Raw genomic sequence first — 19,980 nt, 5'->3', positions numbered from 1 at the left:
AATAACAGAGGCACAGTGAATTGCGATAAGGGAGAAAAACACAATGCCAAGATTAAATACAGTTAGAACAGTTTTTCTTTAAAATTACAAACTAAACTCTACCTGATAGTGGTGTATAGTATGTCATTATGCTATGTTTTTCTACCTTGCGATTTTTAGAGTCATCTTTTCACTTTTATTTTCCATTCCTTCAGAAACAATCCTTTGAATCTAGTTTGGCAGAAAAAGAAAGTAGCTATTGTGCTCAACTTTCACAAATGCAAGAAATGACTAATAATCTGAAAGTTCAAGTACAACAAATTAGGATTGGAGCAAAGAGCCAGAACACTGAATCTGAACTCCTGGGCATCAAGATTTGCCTGGTAAATGAAATGGAGAAGTGCCATAAACTAATGAATGGAGTGGCTGGGTACATGATGAAGTAATATCTACTAAAATCCCAGCCCTTCTATTAAACACTCAGTTCTTAAAGTGAATGTGCATTACTAAGTGAAGCTGAGAATATCAGGCCAAATAGAGCTTGCCATAAATTAATTTATCATCATGAATGACCCATTTCTAACCAAGTCAAATCCATTATCCTTAAAATACATCTACATCACAAAGTATTTGCAGAACAGCTTTGAAAATAACATTTTAAAAATCAGCTAAACAAGAAGGAACATTCTTCAAACGTGGTTAACTTAAGATTTCCATGTTAGTTCATTTGTAAATACATTTTGACCAGAAATACACAATGAAGAAAGGCTAAAACCCAAATTCTGTTCATTTCAGCAGCTCTTTATTGAACAATCAGTGAGTAAGGCATTGTGCAAAGCAGTTTAAGGGATACAGAACTGAATAATTCATGGACTGTCCCTCCCCACAGGAAGCTTATAGTCCAGTATGAAAAAAGGGTCCACTTCATTCAATGCAAAATCAAATGTGAATCAGCAACGCCTTTGAGCAATCAACTTTCTCCCTCAATTTTCTAAAATCCTCTGGAAAGCATCCTCCTTTTAAAAGGTTTGTCCCGGGCCCTACTTTAAAAACTAAAACAACTTGTAAACTAAAAGGGTTAGGCAACTGTAGCCTATCTGACTTAGACAGGAAAGAAGGACTCTCTAAGTGAAGTAAGGAAGAAGATGATCTGCATTCCTATGATCCCTCTTTTAAATTTTACCACTGGAAATGGTTCCTCCTCACAGTCTCTGGGCCTCTACGAATACTTTGATGTGACCGCAGAGAGCAAGGCATAGCAAAGCCCTTGTTCAAGTGTCAAATCCTGAACTACCCCATGCTTTCCCTTTTGTAAAAAAAAGTAAATCAACCGTAAGCACCTTCACAACAACCAGACAGCACAGAATCTTTTGCTATAACCTCACCTCACAGAGTAGAAGATATTACCCTCTAGTCTTCAATTTATAACACAGCTAAATTCAACTACCAAAGTCAGTGCACCTGAAAACACTATAAATACCAACTTACATAACTCAGCTGTAATACGTGATTGTTGATGAAATGTAAGCCTACACTAAAACACAGCTAACTATAACAGAAAGGCTCCACCCTCACCATTGTAAACTACATTTCAGTGAGAGTCAGTGAAACCAAAGCAAAGTTTAATTAAACACTGGGCACTGAAAGGGTATAGAAACAGACAAACATGGCTTCAATCCTGGCTTGGTGACTAATTTACCAGCTGTATGGCCCCTGCACAATCTAAGATTCAGTTTCCTCTTCTGCAGAATGGAGCCACCTTATAAGGTGGTTAAATAGGTTACATGAGAAAAAGTGCATAAAGCCCTGAATACAGTTTCTGGCACAGAGCAAATACTTACTGAGTGTTAGTGGTGGTGTTGGTAAAAGTTCTCATTGTTAGTCTTCCTGTTCTTATGCTTAGAGTAACTTAATTGCTATAGTTACAATACAGTTATCTCAGTGTTAACTTTTGGGATCTTCATACTTGGATAGTTCTGTTAAAAAGGGGGTAGCAGGGCAAGCAATTCTACTAGATCATATTTAGAGTGTAGCATTTATATTTCAGACATCAAGAAAAAGAAAGTATATACAACATCTTACAGTTCTATAACTATCCATTCATTTATATCTAGCCTTTAGGACTAGAAAATTCTACTCCTACTCCCACATTTTAACCAAATTTCTCACATGGAAAGTATTTGTAAACACACCAAAAGGTGGATAACATTTAAAGTCAGACTGTTGGAAAACTCCAAAGCAACAGAAAACCTCCATGTCTAGTTCACATTGAATTAATTCAGATCTACGCTATGGGTTCACTATTGTAAGCTCTAAAACTCACAAGAAAAACCTGATAAAAAGTTATAAATCGCTAGAATGGGTGTTAGCTCATTCTAGAAAAGTTAGATTATAAAAGGATTAGCAATGCAATTATACATTATGGCTAATTGCTATGATTTGTTTTTTTAATGACTGGTCTGGAACTAAGAACAATTCTGCCAAAGACTCAAGTCAGAGGGACCCTCAAGAAGTTAGGATAGAATCTAGATTGGGTACAGGCAAGGATATCTTCAAGCATACAAACTCTTACCCCATCAATCCTTTTTCCTTTCAAATTAGTCTACTTTTCATCACAAAAGTTATGTCAATTTTTCAACACAAATCAGTCTTTTTTCAACACATATAATGATAATAAGGAAGGCTGGTTCAGGCAAAGGAAAAAAATAAAATTCCTACGTTCTTGGTCATTTAATAGGTCATGAGGCTAAAATATACAATTTGAGCCACTTCAAGATTTTAAGTGTTATTCGTTGTGTTAAAGCAAAGTTAATCTGTTATCAAACCCCATTTGAACTACTTTAATGAAAAATTGGGGCGAGTTACTTAATTTCTTGGTTACACTAAAAACCTACCTCGTAAAGTTGCTATTAGGATTTGATGAGACAAAAAAGCAGTTAGGGGAGCTGGTGCAGCTCAGTGCTTGAGAGCCAGCTCCCCACATACGAGGTCCCAGGTTCAATCCCCAGCCCTGGTACCTCCAAAAAAATAAAAATAAAAAAGAAACTACACAATTTTTTGTTAAAAAAAAAAAAATGTAGGTAAAGTGCTTAGCATAGGTCCTGGAACATAGTAAAGTCTCAAAAAATACACGTTCTAATTACCTGTTATTTGTATATTTATTTAATTGGCTTAATCTGAGAAATTAAAAGTTCTTTGGATTTTATAAAACCTTCAGCCTTGTGAAGGGAGCCACAGAATGGTTATGATCAATTTTCTCCCTTGCTTTTGGAGAAATAATTATTAATTTTTATTTAAATAATTACTTAGATCTATTCCTTCACCATTTCACCACTGAAAAAAATATGATCTGGAGAAAATGCTCCTCTTATTTTGTTATAAAACTGACAAGAAGTTATAATTTTTTAATAGTCAACTATTTTTTTAAATCTCTAAAAAATAAAGAGATTAATGTCATAAGATTTTCTTTAAATTTAAGCACGATATATGTATTCACTTAAAATCACTAGTGTGCTTACTATTCTCATTCCAATATTTTCTCTATTCTAGTAGATCTTCCCAGTCTCCTTAAATAAAAATTAACAAGAAGCTATCTCCAGCAATAAAGTTAATTTCTCTCATGACTAGCCATCTTTGAAATGACTGATATTAATACACAACCACACATGGACCTAGAGGAATTTTCTTGGACTTGTGAATGGGGAAAAAGCAGTCACGATATTTTTGGCACTGTTCACTTTCAGTGCCTTAAGACTGGGGTGTGTAGAAGTTTGCTTGGTACTTCCAGCTTTACTATTTTTAATGAAAACTAAAAGGGACATTATGTTTCTATTTTTTTTTCTATGCCAATAAGTTCTCCTCCTAATGCAAGTAATTCAGAGTAATTGTCTTCCACAAAAGGAAGTTAACTCAACCAAAAGGAAAAAGCTATAACACACTAACGAAATTTAAAGGTTAAGTCATATTACATTTAATCTTTAAATTATACCATACTCATGGGCTAACTAACTAGAAATCCAACTAAAATAGCCAATTCTCCTAATTCAAAAAAAGCATTCAAATTTTAGAGCAAAAATACTGCTAGATCTCAGCAGTCCACTAATATCCAGATCATCTCAACAGGTCCAGGATCAAAAATAGGGACTTCTAATGAAGAGGGAAAAGTGAAGTCTAAAATATTTTCTTAATAAAGTATATACAAAGAGCATTTGTGGCTCAAGCGGTTGAGTGCCTGCTTCCCACACAGAAGTCCCAGATTCAGTCCCCAATGCCTCCTAAAAACAAAAAAAAACAAACAAGCAAACAAATGAAAATCCAACTCAGAGAAGCCAATGTGGCTCAGTGGTTGAGTGCCAGCTTCCCACATATGAGGTCCTGTGTTCAATCCCCGAGCCTAGTACCTTAAAAAAAAAGGGAAAAAGAAAGTATGTATATTCTAAGATATATTATCTTTATATATTTTAAGATATCTTAAAATTCCCAGGCAGAATTGGTTTTCTTATTATTTCTTACACAACATGCTCTGAAAGTACTGGCTTAAATCAAAATTAAATTAGTTGTCTTTAACCAGGCTTTATTTAAATTTTTAACTTGCACTATTACCAAAACATATGGAACAGGAGTTTAGAGAACAAAATAAAAACAAAGAAAAGAAAGTGGAAAACAACCCTGAGGCAAAATGAAAACATTCAGAGAGCAATGAGCATTTACTGGGGATATCAAAGAGTATAATGCGGCAACCCATGTAGCTCTGTTGTTGAGTGCCTGCTTCCCACGTACCGAGGTCCGGGTTTAATCCCCCATACCTCCTAAAAACAAAACAAAGCAAAACAAAAAAAGAGTATAAGGCACCCTCCCTTCTCTAAAGGAATTTAAATGTGTTATCTCACGGGGAACAATAAGCAGGACTCCAGAATACTACAGCACATTATATAATACTAGATTACACAACATAGTAAAGAAGAGACAATCATGAACTAGACTGGTGGTGAGACGTCTATGAGGAGATGGCATTTAAATCAGAGCTTAGAGCTGAGGTAGAATGATGTGAGTAAGCAGCAAGTTAGAAGGGTATTCCAAGCCAAGAGCAACAGACAAAGGTCTTAAAATGGGATTAGGAACAGTGTCTTGGATAAGAGTAATAAGCCAGGGCCGCTTGTAAATAAAGGATTTTTTAAAAGAAACGCTAACACACGCTCTTTCATGGGATCATGGCTGCATTATTATTCATTTTATGGGTAGTAAACTGAGAGGAAAGGCTGAATGTCTTGCTCAGGGCCACATAAATACTTTATGAGATGAGTCTAGCACTCCTTCCACCCCACCACCCTCATTCACTGCAGAGAGCATGAGGCTGGACAGAAAACTGTAGGTCACCGACTTAATCCATTCCCAAAAGAAACCAATATAGACACTTTATGTTGATGACATGATAACACTACTGTTTCAGAAAATTAATCTTGCTGCAGTGAAGAAAACAGATATTAAGCCACACAGCACTGAGCCAAGAAAACCAGTTCAAAAGCTAGCAAAGTAATCCATAAAAAGTACTGAAAGCCTGGAATAGGACAACTGCAATGGACTACACAGAATGAAACAAATACATCAGATGTGACAAAAGAAAAAGTGACAAATTGACTGCTAGACATAGGAGGCAAAGAAAAGAATGGAGTTAAAAATGAAATCATCTATCATTAAGGGAAAAAAATTGACGGATGGGTTAGTCACAAATTTATCAGACTGAAGACACAACCACATCCCTACAACCTCTGCCCTACTCTCCTCCCCAGCCATTTTCTCCTCCTCACTGGCCATTTTAGCCATTTTCCAACTTCTAACACTATCCTTTCATTCATTCTTATTTTGTCAGCCTACTGTGCTTGAACAGGGGTCAGGCTCTTAGAAACCTGAGCAGTAACTAAAAATAACAACAAAAGACATTTATAATGCACTTATTCTATGTATGTCAGGCATTCAAAATGCTTTATTTTTATTAACTCATTTACCCCCCTGTACAACCTGACAGGGTAAGCAAAAATTATTATTCCTATTTCAGGGCTGAGGAAACTAAAGCAAAACCACACAGTAAGTGATGGAGCCAGGATTGTAACCTAAGCACTTTGACTCCAGAGCCAACTCTAAAGCTTTCCCATGCAGTTTCCTTAATTTTGTGGCTCCTATTACAGTGCAGTCACAGAAGATACAGAAAAACTGTGTGTAATGAAAGTGTCTACAGATTTTAGATCCCTAAATTTTATAAGTTTGCCAATGAGAAGATATGGGCCTTATTAAAATCTTAAAGTACAGTATTGCCCTAATTGCCTAACTGCTCAGAAGAGTAATTCATCAGACAGTTGCATAGTTTTCCACTTTGCTCTGACTCTGTGCACATTCAGCAATTTGTATAATCACAGAACATTCAAGTAGAAAATGTCTGACACTCAAACGCTTAAACAGAAAATTCTAAACATTTAAGTCATCGACCTTGCCATTTTGAAACATAACCTGCATTATCAGATTCATTCTTCTACAACTACCTCAATTATTTATTATATTTCTATTATTCAATCAAAGAAAGAAATTTGCCATTAGAGTTTTCAGCTAGAAACTTCAAACTAAAATAAAGAAATGGGCAAGATCCAAATCCCAACAATGAGACAAGTCAAGTTGATAACAAATGCTGAATCAACAACACGGTTCAGGAGCCCCAGCCAAATTAACCCCATAAGAACAGCACCTATAGCCATCCTAACCATGACTCAAAATCTAGAAGCAATAAAAGAAACTGATAAACTAGAGCACATGAAAATTTAAAAACCATTGCATGGAAAAATAAAACACCATAAGCAAAGCCATCAATTCTAATACTGGGTATACACCATGGATTGTCCCACCACTACTCTCTTAACCCTGTCCTCCGGTGAGGTGTCAGTGGTTCGTAAAAGTCAATCAGTGATCTTCAATCCCCTTCTTCTTGACCTCTCTGGTAACCATTCCTACTTATCTGGCTTCTCTCCTCCTTTGTCCGAGGATATACTGGTCTGATTCAAAATCAGGCTCCAGCAAAACAAGCTGTTTTACCCTGGGCAACTTCCTAAGACTTTCTACACAGTTTTTTCAATTATTAAATGAGGTCTATAATACCTATTTTAGAAAATCTGGGAGAGAATTAAAGAAAGATAAACGACCTAGAACACAAATGATGCTCAAGTAATGTTAACTCCTCTTCCCTCACCTCATTAACATTTATCCCACACTTAAACTGAGAGTATACGTCTCCTCAACAAGATTTATAATGACTGGTAATATCCTTAAAGGCAGGATTTGAATCTCATTCAATCTTCCTAGCTTCTAAACACCTATCACTGTGCTTTACATAGAGACACAGTAAAAATGAGAACAATGAAATCAGTTTCATTGGATTATGGCAATCAAGTATAAATGGTGCCAACACAAATAGAAGGCTCAAGATACTTTTATTTTTTCCCTTGTACTTTGATGCAAAGGTTTCTTTTCACATATTCCTTAGTTTAATATGATTCATTGAATATGATCTTTCCAACTGTTAACTGAAACCAGACTGAAATGTTTATATTTTCCCACTGGGGAAAAAAGACTAATACTAAAGCAAAATTGTTAAGATCAAGATCCTCAAATTTGTGATAATTACAGGTAAAATCTAATAGAATCTCGCTTTACTTACAAGTTTTTCTCTCCAAATAGCTTTCATTAATATCAAGGTTTCAACATCCTCTGAAGTTAGGAGAATCTTTTTTTTTTCCTATCCTGATTTATCAGTCTTCCTTTACCATGTGTTATCTTCAGCCAGGATCAATTCCCATGGTTGAGTATTGTTTTTTGTTGGTTGTTTTTTTTTTTTAACTAATGCCCTACTTGCGTGTGCTAACAGGTTGGAGGAGCTGAACTGTGCTGGGTAGTAACCTCCACCCTAACAATCAGCTCTTCATTATTGCACCCAACCACATTCCCTTTCCCTATAGAAACTATTTCTATAACTTCCATAAACTAAAATATGCTATTTTAAATTCAATTTATGGGAGCGGATGTGGCTCAAGCAGTTGAGTGCCCTCCTACCACATGGGAGGTCCCAGGTTAGGTTACTGGTACCCCCTGAAAAAACAAAGACAAATAACAAGCAAAACAAACGATAGAGCTAGCTCAGGAAAGCAGATGTGACTCAGTGGTTGCATGCCCACTACCCACATGCAAGGTCCCAGGTTCAATTTCTGGCCCTGAGAACCTCAAAAAAAAAAAAAACACTTTTTTTTTTCAATTTATCAAAGCGATATAAATTGGTGCCAAATACCCTAGCCTCCAAAGCGATATAAATTGGTGCCAAATACCCTAGCCTCCAAGTTCTCTTTTGTTTTTCCCATGTGGAGATTATGGTAGTAAAAAGAGATATTCAGGTCTATCACTCCAAATCCACTGTTAATAGAAAGGAGAAATTATATGACTACCCAACCCACTGGTATAATAGGAGAGAACCAACAGCCAGGAGTCAAAAGACCTGATTTCCAATCCCATTTAACCATCTATTATATTGCTTTAGGCAAAATCATAACCTCCAGCTTCAACTCCCTCTTCTATAAACTGGAGATTATAACCACCATCCCTACCTCAACAGGTTGTTTTCAGAGATTATAAAATCACAGGATCACAAAAGGTACGATATAATTGTAAACTATGTGTGAATATATATACATATGATTTTGAATAGCAACATCACAGCCTATGAGAAGACAGAAAATAATTTTACCTAATGTATTTAAATCCCAATTAAATACTTCACTAAACAAACTGTTATACCAAACTCAGTATAACCAAGGAAATGTGTTTTTAACTGAGAAACAGCATCTGGCTTGGGAATATATGTGCACAGCTTCGTTCATAAATTGGGTAGCAAGTATCATTCTCTAATCTGGACTTACATACTTGCAGTAAAATTTTAAAATATTTAACAAATATCTCAATTCATTACATTCAATGAATCAGAACTTACTGTAAAGAAAGGGCTGGATTAGGAAGTGGACTTGGCCCAATGGATAGGGCACCGGCCTACCACACGGGAGGTTCACAGTTCAAACCCCGGGCCTCCTTGTCCCGCATGGAGCTGGCCCATGCTTAGTGCCGATGTGCGCAAGGAGTGCCGTACCATATGGGGTGTCCCCCACGTAGGACAGCCCCACGCACAAGGAGTGCGCCCCATAAAGAGAGCCGCCCAGTGCGAAAGAAAGTACAGCCTGCCCAAGAATGGCACCGCACACACAAAGAGCTGACACACCAAGATAACGCAATAAAAAGAAACAAAGATTCCCGGTGCCGCTGATAAGGATAAAGGATAAAAGCGGTCACAGAAGAACACACAGTGAATGGACACAGAAAGCAGACGGGGGGGGGGGGGGGGGGGGGGAATAAATAAAAAATAAATTTTTAAAAAATAAAAAGTGCTCGGGAAACGGACTTTGGCCCAGTGGTTAGGGCGTCCGTCTACCACATGGGAGGCCCGCGGTTCAAACCCCGGGCCTCCTTGACTCGTGTGGAGCTGGCCCATGCGCAGTGCTGATGCGCGCAAGGAGTGCCGTGCCACACAGGGGTGTCCCCCGCGTAGGGGAGCCCCACGCGTAAGGAGTGCACCCATAAGGAGAGCCCCAGCGCAAAAGAAAGTGCAGCCTGCCGAGGAATGGCGCCGCCCACACTTCCGGTGCCGCTGACGACAACAGAAGCGGACAAAGAGACGGGATGCAGCACACAGACACAGAGAACAGACAACCGGGGGAGGGGAGGGGAATTAAATAAATAAAAAATAAATCTTTTAAAAAAAAAAAAAGTGCTGGAGGTTAGCTCTTCAAAATCTTATGCTAAGAATTTCTGCATTATGATTTTCACAAAAGTCTTGAATATGGTGAGTCTAAAAGTCCAAAAAAGATCCAAGATAGCTTCATTATTTCAGATTTTTTTCATATAAAAATGGTTATCATTAAAAGATTCCTCAATCATTCCTCACTTCCAATTTCCTAGGCAAAGTATCAATATACTCTCAACCCTTCAAAGAAATTAAAATATAAATATACAAATTTCCTAAATTCTGTTATTATAGCTTTAACTCACTTTTTCTATTTTGTAGCTTTACAACACTACTAAATTGTTTGGCATATGTTTTTTATTTTCCTTTTGGTTGCTTAGTGTTTTCTACAAGATCTTTATTATAACATGATTTTGGCAGACTATTCTATTTGCTGCTCCAGTAAATTAGAACTATTTAAAACATGAATATGAGCTTTTATGTCAGGACTTAAAAGTTAGTGGTGAGCATACAGATGCAAAACACAGTTGCAGAAAGCAGAAGAATATATGATGAAAATTAGTAAAAACGTGACATTTTTGAAAGCATCCTTGCAGGTGACTGAAGTCTAATGAGGATACTGATGTTCCTAAATAGAAGCCTCATTTTGAATGAGGGATAGATGTCTTTTGAGAGGCCAGTTGGCTATGAAGTTCCTTCTTGAGGGCTCATGCTATGAGGTTAATTTTGAAAATCTGGCAATGAAAATCAACCAGAAATAGCCCTTCATCTTACAGACATGGAAAGGAAACATACACATGTGAACTGTTTTTATTAAGACATTGATTTTTAATTTTGTAAATGGATAATGAAACAACCTTATGCAGATTAGTATGTTGGTAAAATTCAAACCTTTTCTGTTAACACTACCCTAGAGTCACAAGCTATTAACTTTTGCTAAAGGTGAGAACCTAGTAAAGGCAATGACACTTGAAAATTCTAGTATGAATAAACCTAGATGCATGTAAAGCAGAAAACAAACCAAAAAAAAAAAAACCATGAATCTGAAAACTCTTGTATTGGTTCTAATTTCATGGTTAAAATTCTCTTTCCCTAAAATACGCAAACATTCAGAGCAACCTGAACTAGTGCTGAGAAAAAAAAAGGATTTTAATAGTTACTCAGTGTTCTTCAAAAGATGAAAAAGAATAATGAAACATGCTCATCTGAACTCCACCTATTTTCAGTTTCCACATAACAAACCTCCTGTTTGTTCTTAAGGCAAATTCAAAACCCTTACATATTGGGATTGGTTATTAATGAAGGTAATTTATGCAATCCTAAACCAAAGATGCTAAGTTGGCAAAAGGAAAACCATGCAAGTAAGCAAACCCTAACACACGTGGAACACGCCCTCTCAGTATATAAGGACTTGTCACTGTCCTTGGATAGCAGGCATTCCCTGGGCTAACGCAACAGCATCACCATGTCTGTTCGATACAGCTCAAGCAAGCAATACTCCTCCTCCCGCAGTGGAGGAGGTGGTGGAGGAGGAGGAGGAGGATCATCCTACAGAATTTCGAGCAGCAAAGGCTCCCTTGGTGGAGGATTTAGCTCAAGGGGATTCAGTGGTGGCTCTTGTAGCCGTGGGAGTTCTGGTGGGAGCTTTTTAGGAAGCTCATCAGGTGGCTATGGAGGAAGATCAGGAGGAGGATTTGGTGGCGGAAGCTATGGTGGGGTCTGTGGTGGAGGTAGCTATGGAGGAGGAAGCTTTGGTGGGGGAAGCTTTGGTGGGGGAAGCTTTGGTGGGGGCGGCTTTGGTGGGGGCGGCTTTGGTGGGGGCGGCTTTGGTGGGGGCGGTTTTGGTGGAGGCAGCTTTGGAGGAGGCAGCTTTGGTGGAGGAGGCTTTGGTGGAGGAGGCTCTGGTGGTGGTTTTGGAGGAGATGGCGGCCTTCTCACTGGAAATGAAAAGATAACCATGCAGAATCTGAATGACCGCTTGGCTTCCTACTTGGACAAAGTTCACGCTCTGGAACAGTCAAACCATGAACTGGAAGACAAAATCAAGGAGTGGTATGAAAAGCATGGCAACACAGGCCCAAGAGAGAGACCTGACTACAGCAAGTACTATGATACCATCCAAGACCTTAAAAAGGAGGTAAGCAGCATTTTTAAATCCAACTTTAAGCCTATTTGTTATGCATGTAATTCAAATAGATGAAGCTTTAATTAGCCACAACATGGCTTTTCACTGTTAGCCTATGTAACTTTCTTATGTCCAAAAATAATAGTCTCAGCAAAAATGAGTATTTGTGAGAGTATGGCCACGACAATCTTCATTCAACATGTGTTACATGTCTTATAGGATGGCAGCTTACAGAGAATTTTTTAGCACTTAAGGACTGTACAATGAGTCCCTTGTAAAGATATACCAGATTTACAAATGTAGAAACAAAAAATTACTCAATGAATCAGAATGAAATATTATTCAGGTTGATAACAAATAAACCAAACTCTTTACCAACATTTCCAGAAACATGAATTCTCCACTAAGGAAATGGGATATTGCTGGCCTCCAGGGAATTCATGAAGTACACCGACCATGTACCAGTTCGGAGTGTATTTTTTTTATTTTTATTTTAAAAGAAGCTTTAGATTACATAAATGTTACATTTAAAAAATTGGAGAATCCCAGATGCCCCAGGAGTGTATTTACTTTAAAGTATTTATATAACAAGTCAAACCAGACAAGAGTGAGTCCGTTAAAAGTTGGCCAAAATACATTGAAATCAAAGTATAAAATAGGTGGAGGGGGGCACACTAGCAGGAACACATTTATATAATTCCAGTTAGTTCTCAAAAAGTAATGATGCAAATAAAAGTTTAGAAATTTCAAGAGAAGAAATGATTTAAAATTAAGCATACAGGTAAACCTGTATTTCATATTAAAACAATATATTCCTCAAAGAGTTTGTGGGAGAACAAGAAAAACCTGTTGTGCATTTATTAAAAGCCGTAACTGCATCTGACCTCTTTCTAAATAACCGTGCCTCTCTCCCCAGATCCTTGATCTCACAACTGATAATGCCAATGTCGTGCTTCAGACGGACAATGCCAGACTGGCAGCTGATGACTTCAGGCTGAAGTAAGCTAAGTGAATATGGTACAAAGTACATCAGTTGTTTTTAACAATCCTTTTTGATACCCCACAATAGCATTTGCATTTTCGTGAATTCATTCGAAGTTAAATATTACTGGAGTTGTCTAAGAAATTTTCAATTTCAATAGTACCTTTCTGGTAATACTAAAGGAAGAAAATGCATTTAAAGCAACTACTAAACTTCTCTGCATTCCACTACTAGTATTTCTATAATAAAAGTTGCCATGATATGAAATCAACTCTATATTTGCTTTATGTATTCTCTGCTAAGAGACACCTCCCTTAAATAAGTTACATCTATTTGTATCCTGCTTATTTTAGGTATGAGAACGAGCTGGCCCTGTACCAGAGCGTGGAGGCCGACATCAATGGCCTGCGCAGGGTCCTGGATGAGCTGACTCTGGCCAAGGCTGACCTGGAGATGCAGATCGAGAGCCTGACTGAGGAGCTGGCCTACCTCAAGAAGAACCATGAAGAGGTGATTCAAAAGTTATACATCCCCAGCCGAAAAAGGGCTCATTGCCTTCACAGTGAGGTCATTAAATCTTTTCTGTTCCTCTACTAGGAAATGAAAGACCTTCAAAGTGTATCCACTGGTGATGTGAATGTAGAAATGAATGCTGCCCCTGGTACAGATCTTACTCAACTCCTGAATAACATGAGAAACCAATACGAACAAATTGCTGAACAAAACCGCAAAGAGGCTGAAGCCTGGTTCAATGAAAAGGTGAATTAATCTTCCCTCAGAGTAAATACCATGGAGATTTTGCTATCATTTCAGAATTGTCTCATCTTTCCGGTTTTTTCATACTCTAGAGCAAGGACCTAACAACACAAATCAACAGTAACATTGAAGAAATGTCCAGCAATAAATCTGAGATTACGGAACTGAGACGCACTGTTCAAGGTCTGGAGATAGAACTACAGTCTCAATTGGCCCTGGTATGTTAATAATAACCTCTTTAAATGACTTCAACTTTACCATACCACGTTTCATGCCCACAGAAGAATAGCAACAATAAGATATGTAACAAGAGAAAAATGCTGAGTTGGGGCAAGAAAGTAGAAATTAAACTGGAGCTCTACCTTAATGGCAAAGTATTATGGCACTGATCTAAAAGTGATGAAAGTGAAGTGCTGTCATTAAACATAAAATAAATTCTATTCATTTTCTTTAGTCTTCTAAATGATTTCTTATTAAACTATCAAGTAAGCTTCACTGGTTCAACTGAACAATGAGATCGCTAAACCACAATACATTCTCCTCTTTTCAGAAACAATCCCTGGAAGCTTCCTTGGCAGAAACAGAAGGTCGCTACTGCGTGCAGCTCTCACAGATTCAGGCCCAGATCACCGCTCTGGAGGAACAACTGCAACAGATTCGAGCTGAAATCGAGTGCCAGAACGCCGAGTACCAAGAACTCCTGGATGTTAAGACACGACTGGAGAATGAAATTGAAACCTACCGCAACCTGTTAGATGGAGAGGGAAGGTAAATTTAAAAACTGAAAAAAAAAATATCCCAAGCTGTGCCTCGATAGCACGATTCCAGATAGCAAAACTCCAAAATCGCGAGGAGGTGCTAGCAAGGGGTAAAGAGGAGGCAGGAAACAGAGAACCTAAAAGGGCATACGCAATCAGTCTCAACGTCTCTTGAATTTATCCCAACAATCATCCTTGGAGTTGTTACGTATTAAATTGTTTAAAGGATGCATTTAAACGTGCATGCAAGGCTGGGTTTTTACTTTCGAAACGTTTCTCTTATTTTCTAAAGTAACGATAATCTGGAAAGCAATCCACTTTTGCTATGTTAAAGTTAACCGAATGTAACTCTCACCCTCAGCGGCGGCGGCAGGCGCGGCGGCGGCGGCAGCGGCGGCGGCAGGCGCGGCGGTGGCGGCAGCTACGGCGGCGGCAGTTCCGGCGGCGGCGGCGGCGGCAGCTATGGCGGAGGTAGTTCCGGCGGCGGCAGCTACGGCGGCAGCAGTTCCGGCGGCGGCGGCGGCGGCGGCAGCTATGGCGGAGGCAGTTCCGGCGGCGGTGGCAGCCACGGCGGCGGAAGTTCCGGCGGCAGCCACGGCGGCAGCCACGGCGGCGGCGGCAGCGGCAGCCACGGCGGAGGCAGTTCCGGCGGCGGCGGATATGGGGGCGGTGGCTCCAGCGGAGGCCAGAGCGGAGGTGGGGGCTATAAGTCCTCCTCTTCCGGGTCACCTGGAGAGTTTTCGTCTAAAGGCCCAAGGTCAGCAGAAACTAGCTGGGGTAATCAGAATCAGTTTTAACTTTTTGGCGATGGTTTTGTTGTTTTGTCTGCTCTAGAGCCGTTTTAGAAATACAACTCTTACGGCTCCCACTTAAGTTTTTTAATAAGCTATAAATACTTTTGCTACCAGTCTTGAAGGAAAACTAGCCTGAACATTGGAAATTGAATTGTTAATTTAACGTATTTTCTTTAAAAAATATTTTAATTTAGTTTTAATTAGCAAAGACCCCTACACATTGGTTAATCTGAATTCCATTTCTTTTCATTATTCACGTACAGATACTAAGAAAACCAGAGTAATCAAGACAATTATTGAAGAGGTGGCACCTGATGGTAGAGTTCTTTCATCCATGATTGAATCAGAAACCAGGAAACAGTACTTTTAAGCCGCATCTAGAGGAAAGAATCTACCTTCACAAAGGCCGTTATATGCAGATGAATAGAAAAAAATCTTGAAGAAAACACTAAAGTTTTAATGGTCTATGAAATCAGGTTTACTCCTTGAAAATAACGTGTCTAAAAGGTGTTTTGTGGTTTCTATACTTCTTTTCACTTTATCGGAAAGTTCTCTTTAATGGAAAAAAAAAGGAAAACTTTTCTGTTCTTACGTATTGATGAATTTCAATAAACTTTCTAACTGATGCAAACTATCCAACTTGGTCAGAATTGTCTTAAATGATATTTTTAACATTAGAATTAGTAAGCCCTCTTTCCCCTGTTGTCTGCTCTCTGTGTCCATCTGCTGTGTGTTCTTCTATGTCTGCTTGTATTCTCATTAGGCAGCTCTGGAAACCAACCCTGGAACCTTCCGGAGTGGGAGAGAGGCAGTTATTCTCTTGCGCCACCTCAACTCCCTGTTCTGCTACGTCTTTTCTCTCCTCTGTGTCTCTTGTGTCATCTTGCTGTGCCAGCTCTCAACATCGACCAGCATTCCTGCGTGGGGCGGCTTTCCCATGTAGGGGGGGCACTCCTGTGTGGAACAGCATTCAAGCGTGGGCCAGCACTCTGCATGGACCAACTTGCCCTCACCAAGAGGCCCTGGGCATCGAACCCTGGACCTCCTGTATGGTAGACAGGAGCCCAGTTGGTTGAGCCACACCCATTTCCCAAAACCACAGCATTTTTTTTAAAGATTTATTTATTTATTTCTCTCCCCTTCCCCCTCCACTCCAGTTGTCTGTGTCTATTTGTTGCATCGTCTTCTTTGTCTGCTTTTGTTGTCAGCGGCACAGGAATCTGTGTTTCTTTTTGTTGCGTCATCTTGTGTCAGCTCTCTGTGTGTGCGGCACCATTCCAGGGCAGGCTGCACTTTTTTTTGCACTGGGCGGCTCTCCTTATGGGGTGCACTCATTGCACATGGGGCTTCCCTAAGTGGGGGACTCCCTGGGTGGCAGGGCACTCCCTGTGCGCATCAGCACTGCACATAGCCAGCTCCACACAGGTCAAGGAGGCCTGGGGTTTGAACTGCGGACCTCCCATGGAAACCACAGCCTTTTAAGGTTCATTTAAACAAAAGTTCTGAACACTGAATTGCTGTAATTATGATTTCTCTAAAGTAAAGGTGAACACAAACAATACAGGTTTTTAATCTTGTATGTGGCTAGGATTAGTCTGTGCCTCGAAGACTCGCTTGTTTTCCTTGATGGGTTCCTGGGTTACCCATATCATCAAGTACCACCTTCCTCTCTATCATTCCTGGTTTGAACTCCAGTTTTCCCCAAGATTTAAGCCCTAATCCCCAGGCCATTTGCTTGGGACTCCCTCTGCTGGTAGATCCTACACTCCTTACCTGAAATTGATGGCCAGGGGTGGACTTCCCTCCAAACGCTTTCTGACCTACCTGATAGCAAATATTACCAAAACTCAGAGACATTCCTGAAAAGTCTAAAGCCTTCGCGGTCCTGTCTTCTTGCCTTTGTTCCCCAACCCCCCTCATTTTCTGCTCTCTGTATCCACTCACTGTGTGTTCTTCTGTATCTACTTGTCTTCTCTTTAGACAGCACCAGGAATCAATCCTGGGACCTTCTGGAGTGGGAGAGAGGGGCTCAATCCCTTGTGCCACCTCAGATACCTAGTCTGCTGCATCTCTTATTGTCTCTCCTCTGTGTTTCTTTTTGTTGTGTCATCTTGCCGCACCAGCTCTCCATTCAGGCCAGCTTGCTGTGCGGGCCCTCACTCCTGTGAGAGCCAAGTCTCAGCACTGAAGGAGAGATGCTCCCATGCCTCTTAGCTTGTGGTATCTCTCCAGGATCCATGATGTTCCTTGGCTTGTAGCTGCACCACTCAAGCCTCCATTCTCACAAGGCCTTCTTCCCTGTGTGTCTCTGTGGGTCCTTTTCTGTCTCATAAAGACACTCTGTTATTAAGACCCACCTAATCCAATACGACCTCAGCAGATCCTTACTTTGATTACATCGGAAAAGACCCTACTTCCAAATAAGGTCACATTCTGGGGCTCTAGTTGGACATGAATGGGGCAGAGGGGGAGGTCTTCAACCTACTACTAGTAGAGACAAAAGAAAGTGGAAAGTTCTACAGTTAAGTAAGCCTAGTTCACTACGGGAGTTTTAAAATGCAATTTTAATTTTAATGCCTTCTGAAATGTCTACAGGTATCTACATCACATCTAAATTACACTTCCTATAATTTCACTGTTTCATCATCCACCCTGGCAGTAGAGCTGATTACCTTCTTCAAATTTTGGGGCAAAGACCAACTAGTCACATCTTGGTAGTGATAACCATTCTTTACAGAATTTATTTGTAAATGAAATAATCACAATGTAATTTCCACTCTGCTTGGATTAGGGTAATGCCTTAAGCCAATTATAAAATTTTAATGTTCATAAATATTATTTAGGATTTTTAAAAATACTTAAAAACACAAAGTGCTTAGGCATAAATTTTAAAAATGTGCAAAATATCTACAATAGAAACTAGTAAACCATTGGTGAGAGAAAATAAAGAAATCTAAACAAGTGAAGAAATACACCATACTTATGGATTGAGTCTTACCAACAGCTTACAAGTTGCTGAGGCCTCAGTCCAACTACCCTTTAGGCCCTGAATCCTAACAGCTAGTACGTGAGTGCGCAAGGAAACAGATCCTTCCCAATTGAGCCTTGAGATGGCTGCAGCCTCACAGAGACCCAGAGCCAGAGGACCCCACTACGTCAAGCTCAGATTCCTGACCCATAGAAATTGTAAGATATCATATGTCATTGCGTTAGGCCACTAGTAGACGAACAGTACACTAGACATCTTCAAAATAAACAACTTCTGCTCATCAAATAGTACTGTTAAGAAAAATGAATAAATAAGCCACAGGCTGGGAGAAAATATTTGCAAAACATACACCTGACAGAAGACGTGCATCCAGAAAGTATAAAGAACTATAATTTTAAAAATAAATAAATAATACAATGGTTTAGAATCAATTTACATGACTCTCGACCTTGTCAACGCCATCATTCCACCATTGATGGCACATTGTCAGTTTGAGCTGCAACTTCTATAATCATGTTTCTTATTTGGGTCAAGAAAAGATTAGTCATCTTGGCATTATTTTTAATGAAACAATATTGGATGTCATCAATTGCAAAGAACTTTGCTGAGGTTTCTTGGAGGACTTCAAATTTTCCAACTAAAGCATCTCATCTACTTCCATGCCTGAAATGCCATCTTTAGGCCAATAACTCCTAAATTTACAACCTCAGCCCAGACTTCCTCTCTGAGCTTTGGACTCATATATTCATCTACCTATCTTTGTATATCCATCTTGATGTTCGACAGGCATATCAAAATTGTGTAGAACTTTGGGATCTTCTTTTTCCAGTGTTTCCAGTCCCAGTGAATGGTAATCTCTCTACCCAGTTGCTCATGCCAGAAACCTCAGATTAATTCTTGGCATCAGCTTGATTTTTCCTTCCCAATCTTCCCTCCATCCCAGCCAATCATCACATATTATTCCCTCTATCTGGAAGAAGGAGCAAGTTCACACACGAGTGTGCATGCACACACAGACACACAAACACACTGTTTCTGGCTAACATTTACTTATACCTCAGGACTCAACTAGATTTCACCTCCTCAGAGAGGCTTGCTCTGACTCCCCACCCAACCTCACTCCAACATTCTACCATCCAAATGATTTTCCATGTTATTCTCTACCAGAGCGCTACTTTCTTTTCCCTTATACTTCCTATCTCAATTTGCTGTTGTCTATTTGGGTCTAAAGTCTGATTCTGCAACTAGAATGTAAGCTGCATCAGGGCAGGTACAGTGCCTATTCTGTTCACCACTCTATCCTCAGCACCCAGCACAATTTCTGGTAGAGAAGAGAGGTGAAATAAATACTGGTTGAGTGGGGCACCTTGTCTAATCATCTTGCCGGTCAGGTCTTCCTGATCTGCTGTATTTAAAAAAACATCAGGTAATCCATCTCTAACAAACCTGGAGCAGTTAATGGCTGCTGCTCAGGTTTCCAAAATAGGTGCAAGAAAAAGAAGGTCCTCACACTTTCTGCCTGTCTGGTCGTGGCAGCTAAGATCTAATGGGGGAATACAGGAAATTCTAAATATCTTGGAGAAGGGGAAATAATCTTTGCAACTCAAGAAATAAACTTAAAAACAGCAAAAAAAAAAAAACCATCAGATATCCTTGATCTTTGGCAGTTCATTTCAAATAGTCTAGTCCATTATTCACATAAACCACTAAAATGCCTTGGAAATGCAATATATTTGGTGGCCAAGCTACATCTCCCAAGGTGCCTTTCGAA

The 19,980-nt window shown here is 39.4% G+C and overlaps 1 protein-coding gene, 1 long non-coding RNA gene and 1 other non-coding gene across 6 annotated transcripts in view; 2 read left to right on the top strand and 1 right to left on the bottom strand.

Moving 5' to 3' along the window:
* LOC101411676 (uncharacterized) overlaps positions 1 to 14,901 on the bottom strand; it is a 55,439-nt gene extending 40,538 nt beyond the window's left edge. For 3 of the 4 annotated variants that reach the window (XR_009182466.2, XR_011646881.1, XR_009182469.1), the window contains exon 1: positions 14,782 to 14,894. This is a non-coding gene — a long non-coding RNA (uncharacterized lncRNA). Of the gene's footprint in view, positions 1 to 11,795; positions 11,835 to 14,781 lie in introns of all 4 variants that reach the window. The other variant, XR_009182470.1, reaches the window with a different exon arrangement.
* KRT10 (keratin 10) lies at positions 11,271 to 15,854 on the top strand. Its single transcript, XM_012521602.3, has 8 exons — positions 11,271 to 11,942; positions 12,847 to 12,929; positions 13,266 to 13,422; positions 13,510 to 13,671; positions 13,761 to 13,886; positions 14,219 to 14,436; positions 14,788 to 15,203; positions 15,484 to 15,854. The coding sequence occupies exons 1-8, from the start codon at positions 11,271 to 11,273 to the stop codon at positions 15,588 to 15,590; spliced, it is 1,941 nt and encodes a 646-aa protein (XP_012377056.1). The 3' UTR covers positions 15,591 to 15,854.
* Positions 15,855 to 19,640: 3,786 nt separating this feature from the next.
* On the top strand, positions 19,641 to 19,771 carry LOC111761993 (small nucleolar RNA SNORA31). The gene has a single exon (XR_002795214.1). It is a non-coding gene; the product is annotated as a small nucleolar RNA SNORA31 (small nucleolar RNA).
* Positions 19,772 to 19,980: the final 209 nt, after the last annotated feature.

The sequence above is a fragment of the Dasypus novemcinctus genome, chromosome 21, assembly GCF_030445035.2.
Source record: "Dasypus novemcinctus isolate mDasNov1 chromosome 21, mDasNov1.1.hap2, whole genome shotgun sequence".
In the NCBI taxonomy this organism is placed as follows: Eukaryota; Metazoa; Chordata; class Mammalia; order Cingulata; family Dasypodidae; genus Dasypus; species Dasypus novemcinctus.
The sequence above is the reverse complement of the archived record's forward strand: the minus strand, read 5'-3'. Positions and strand labels throughout refer to the sequence as shown.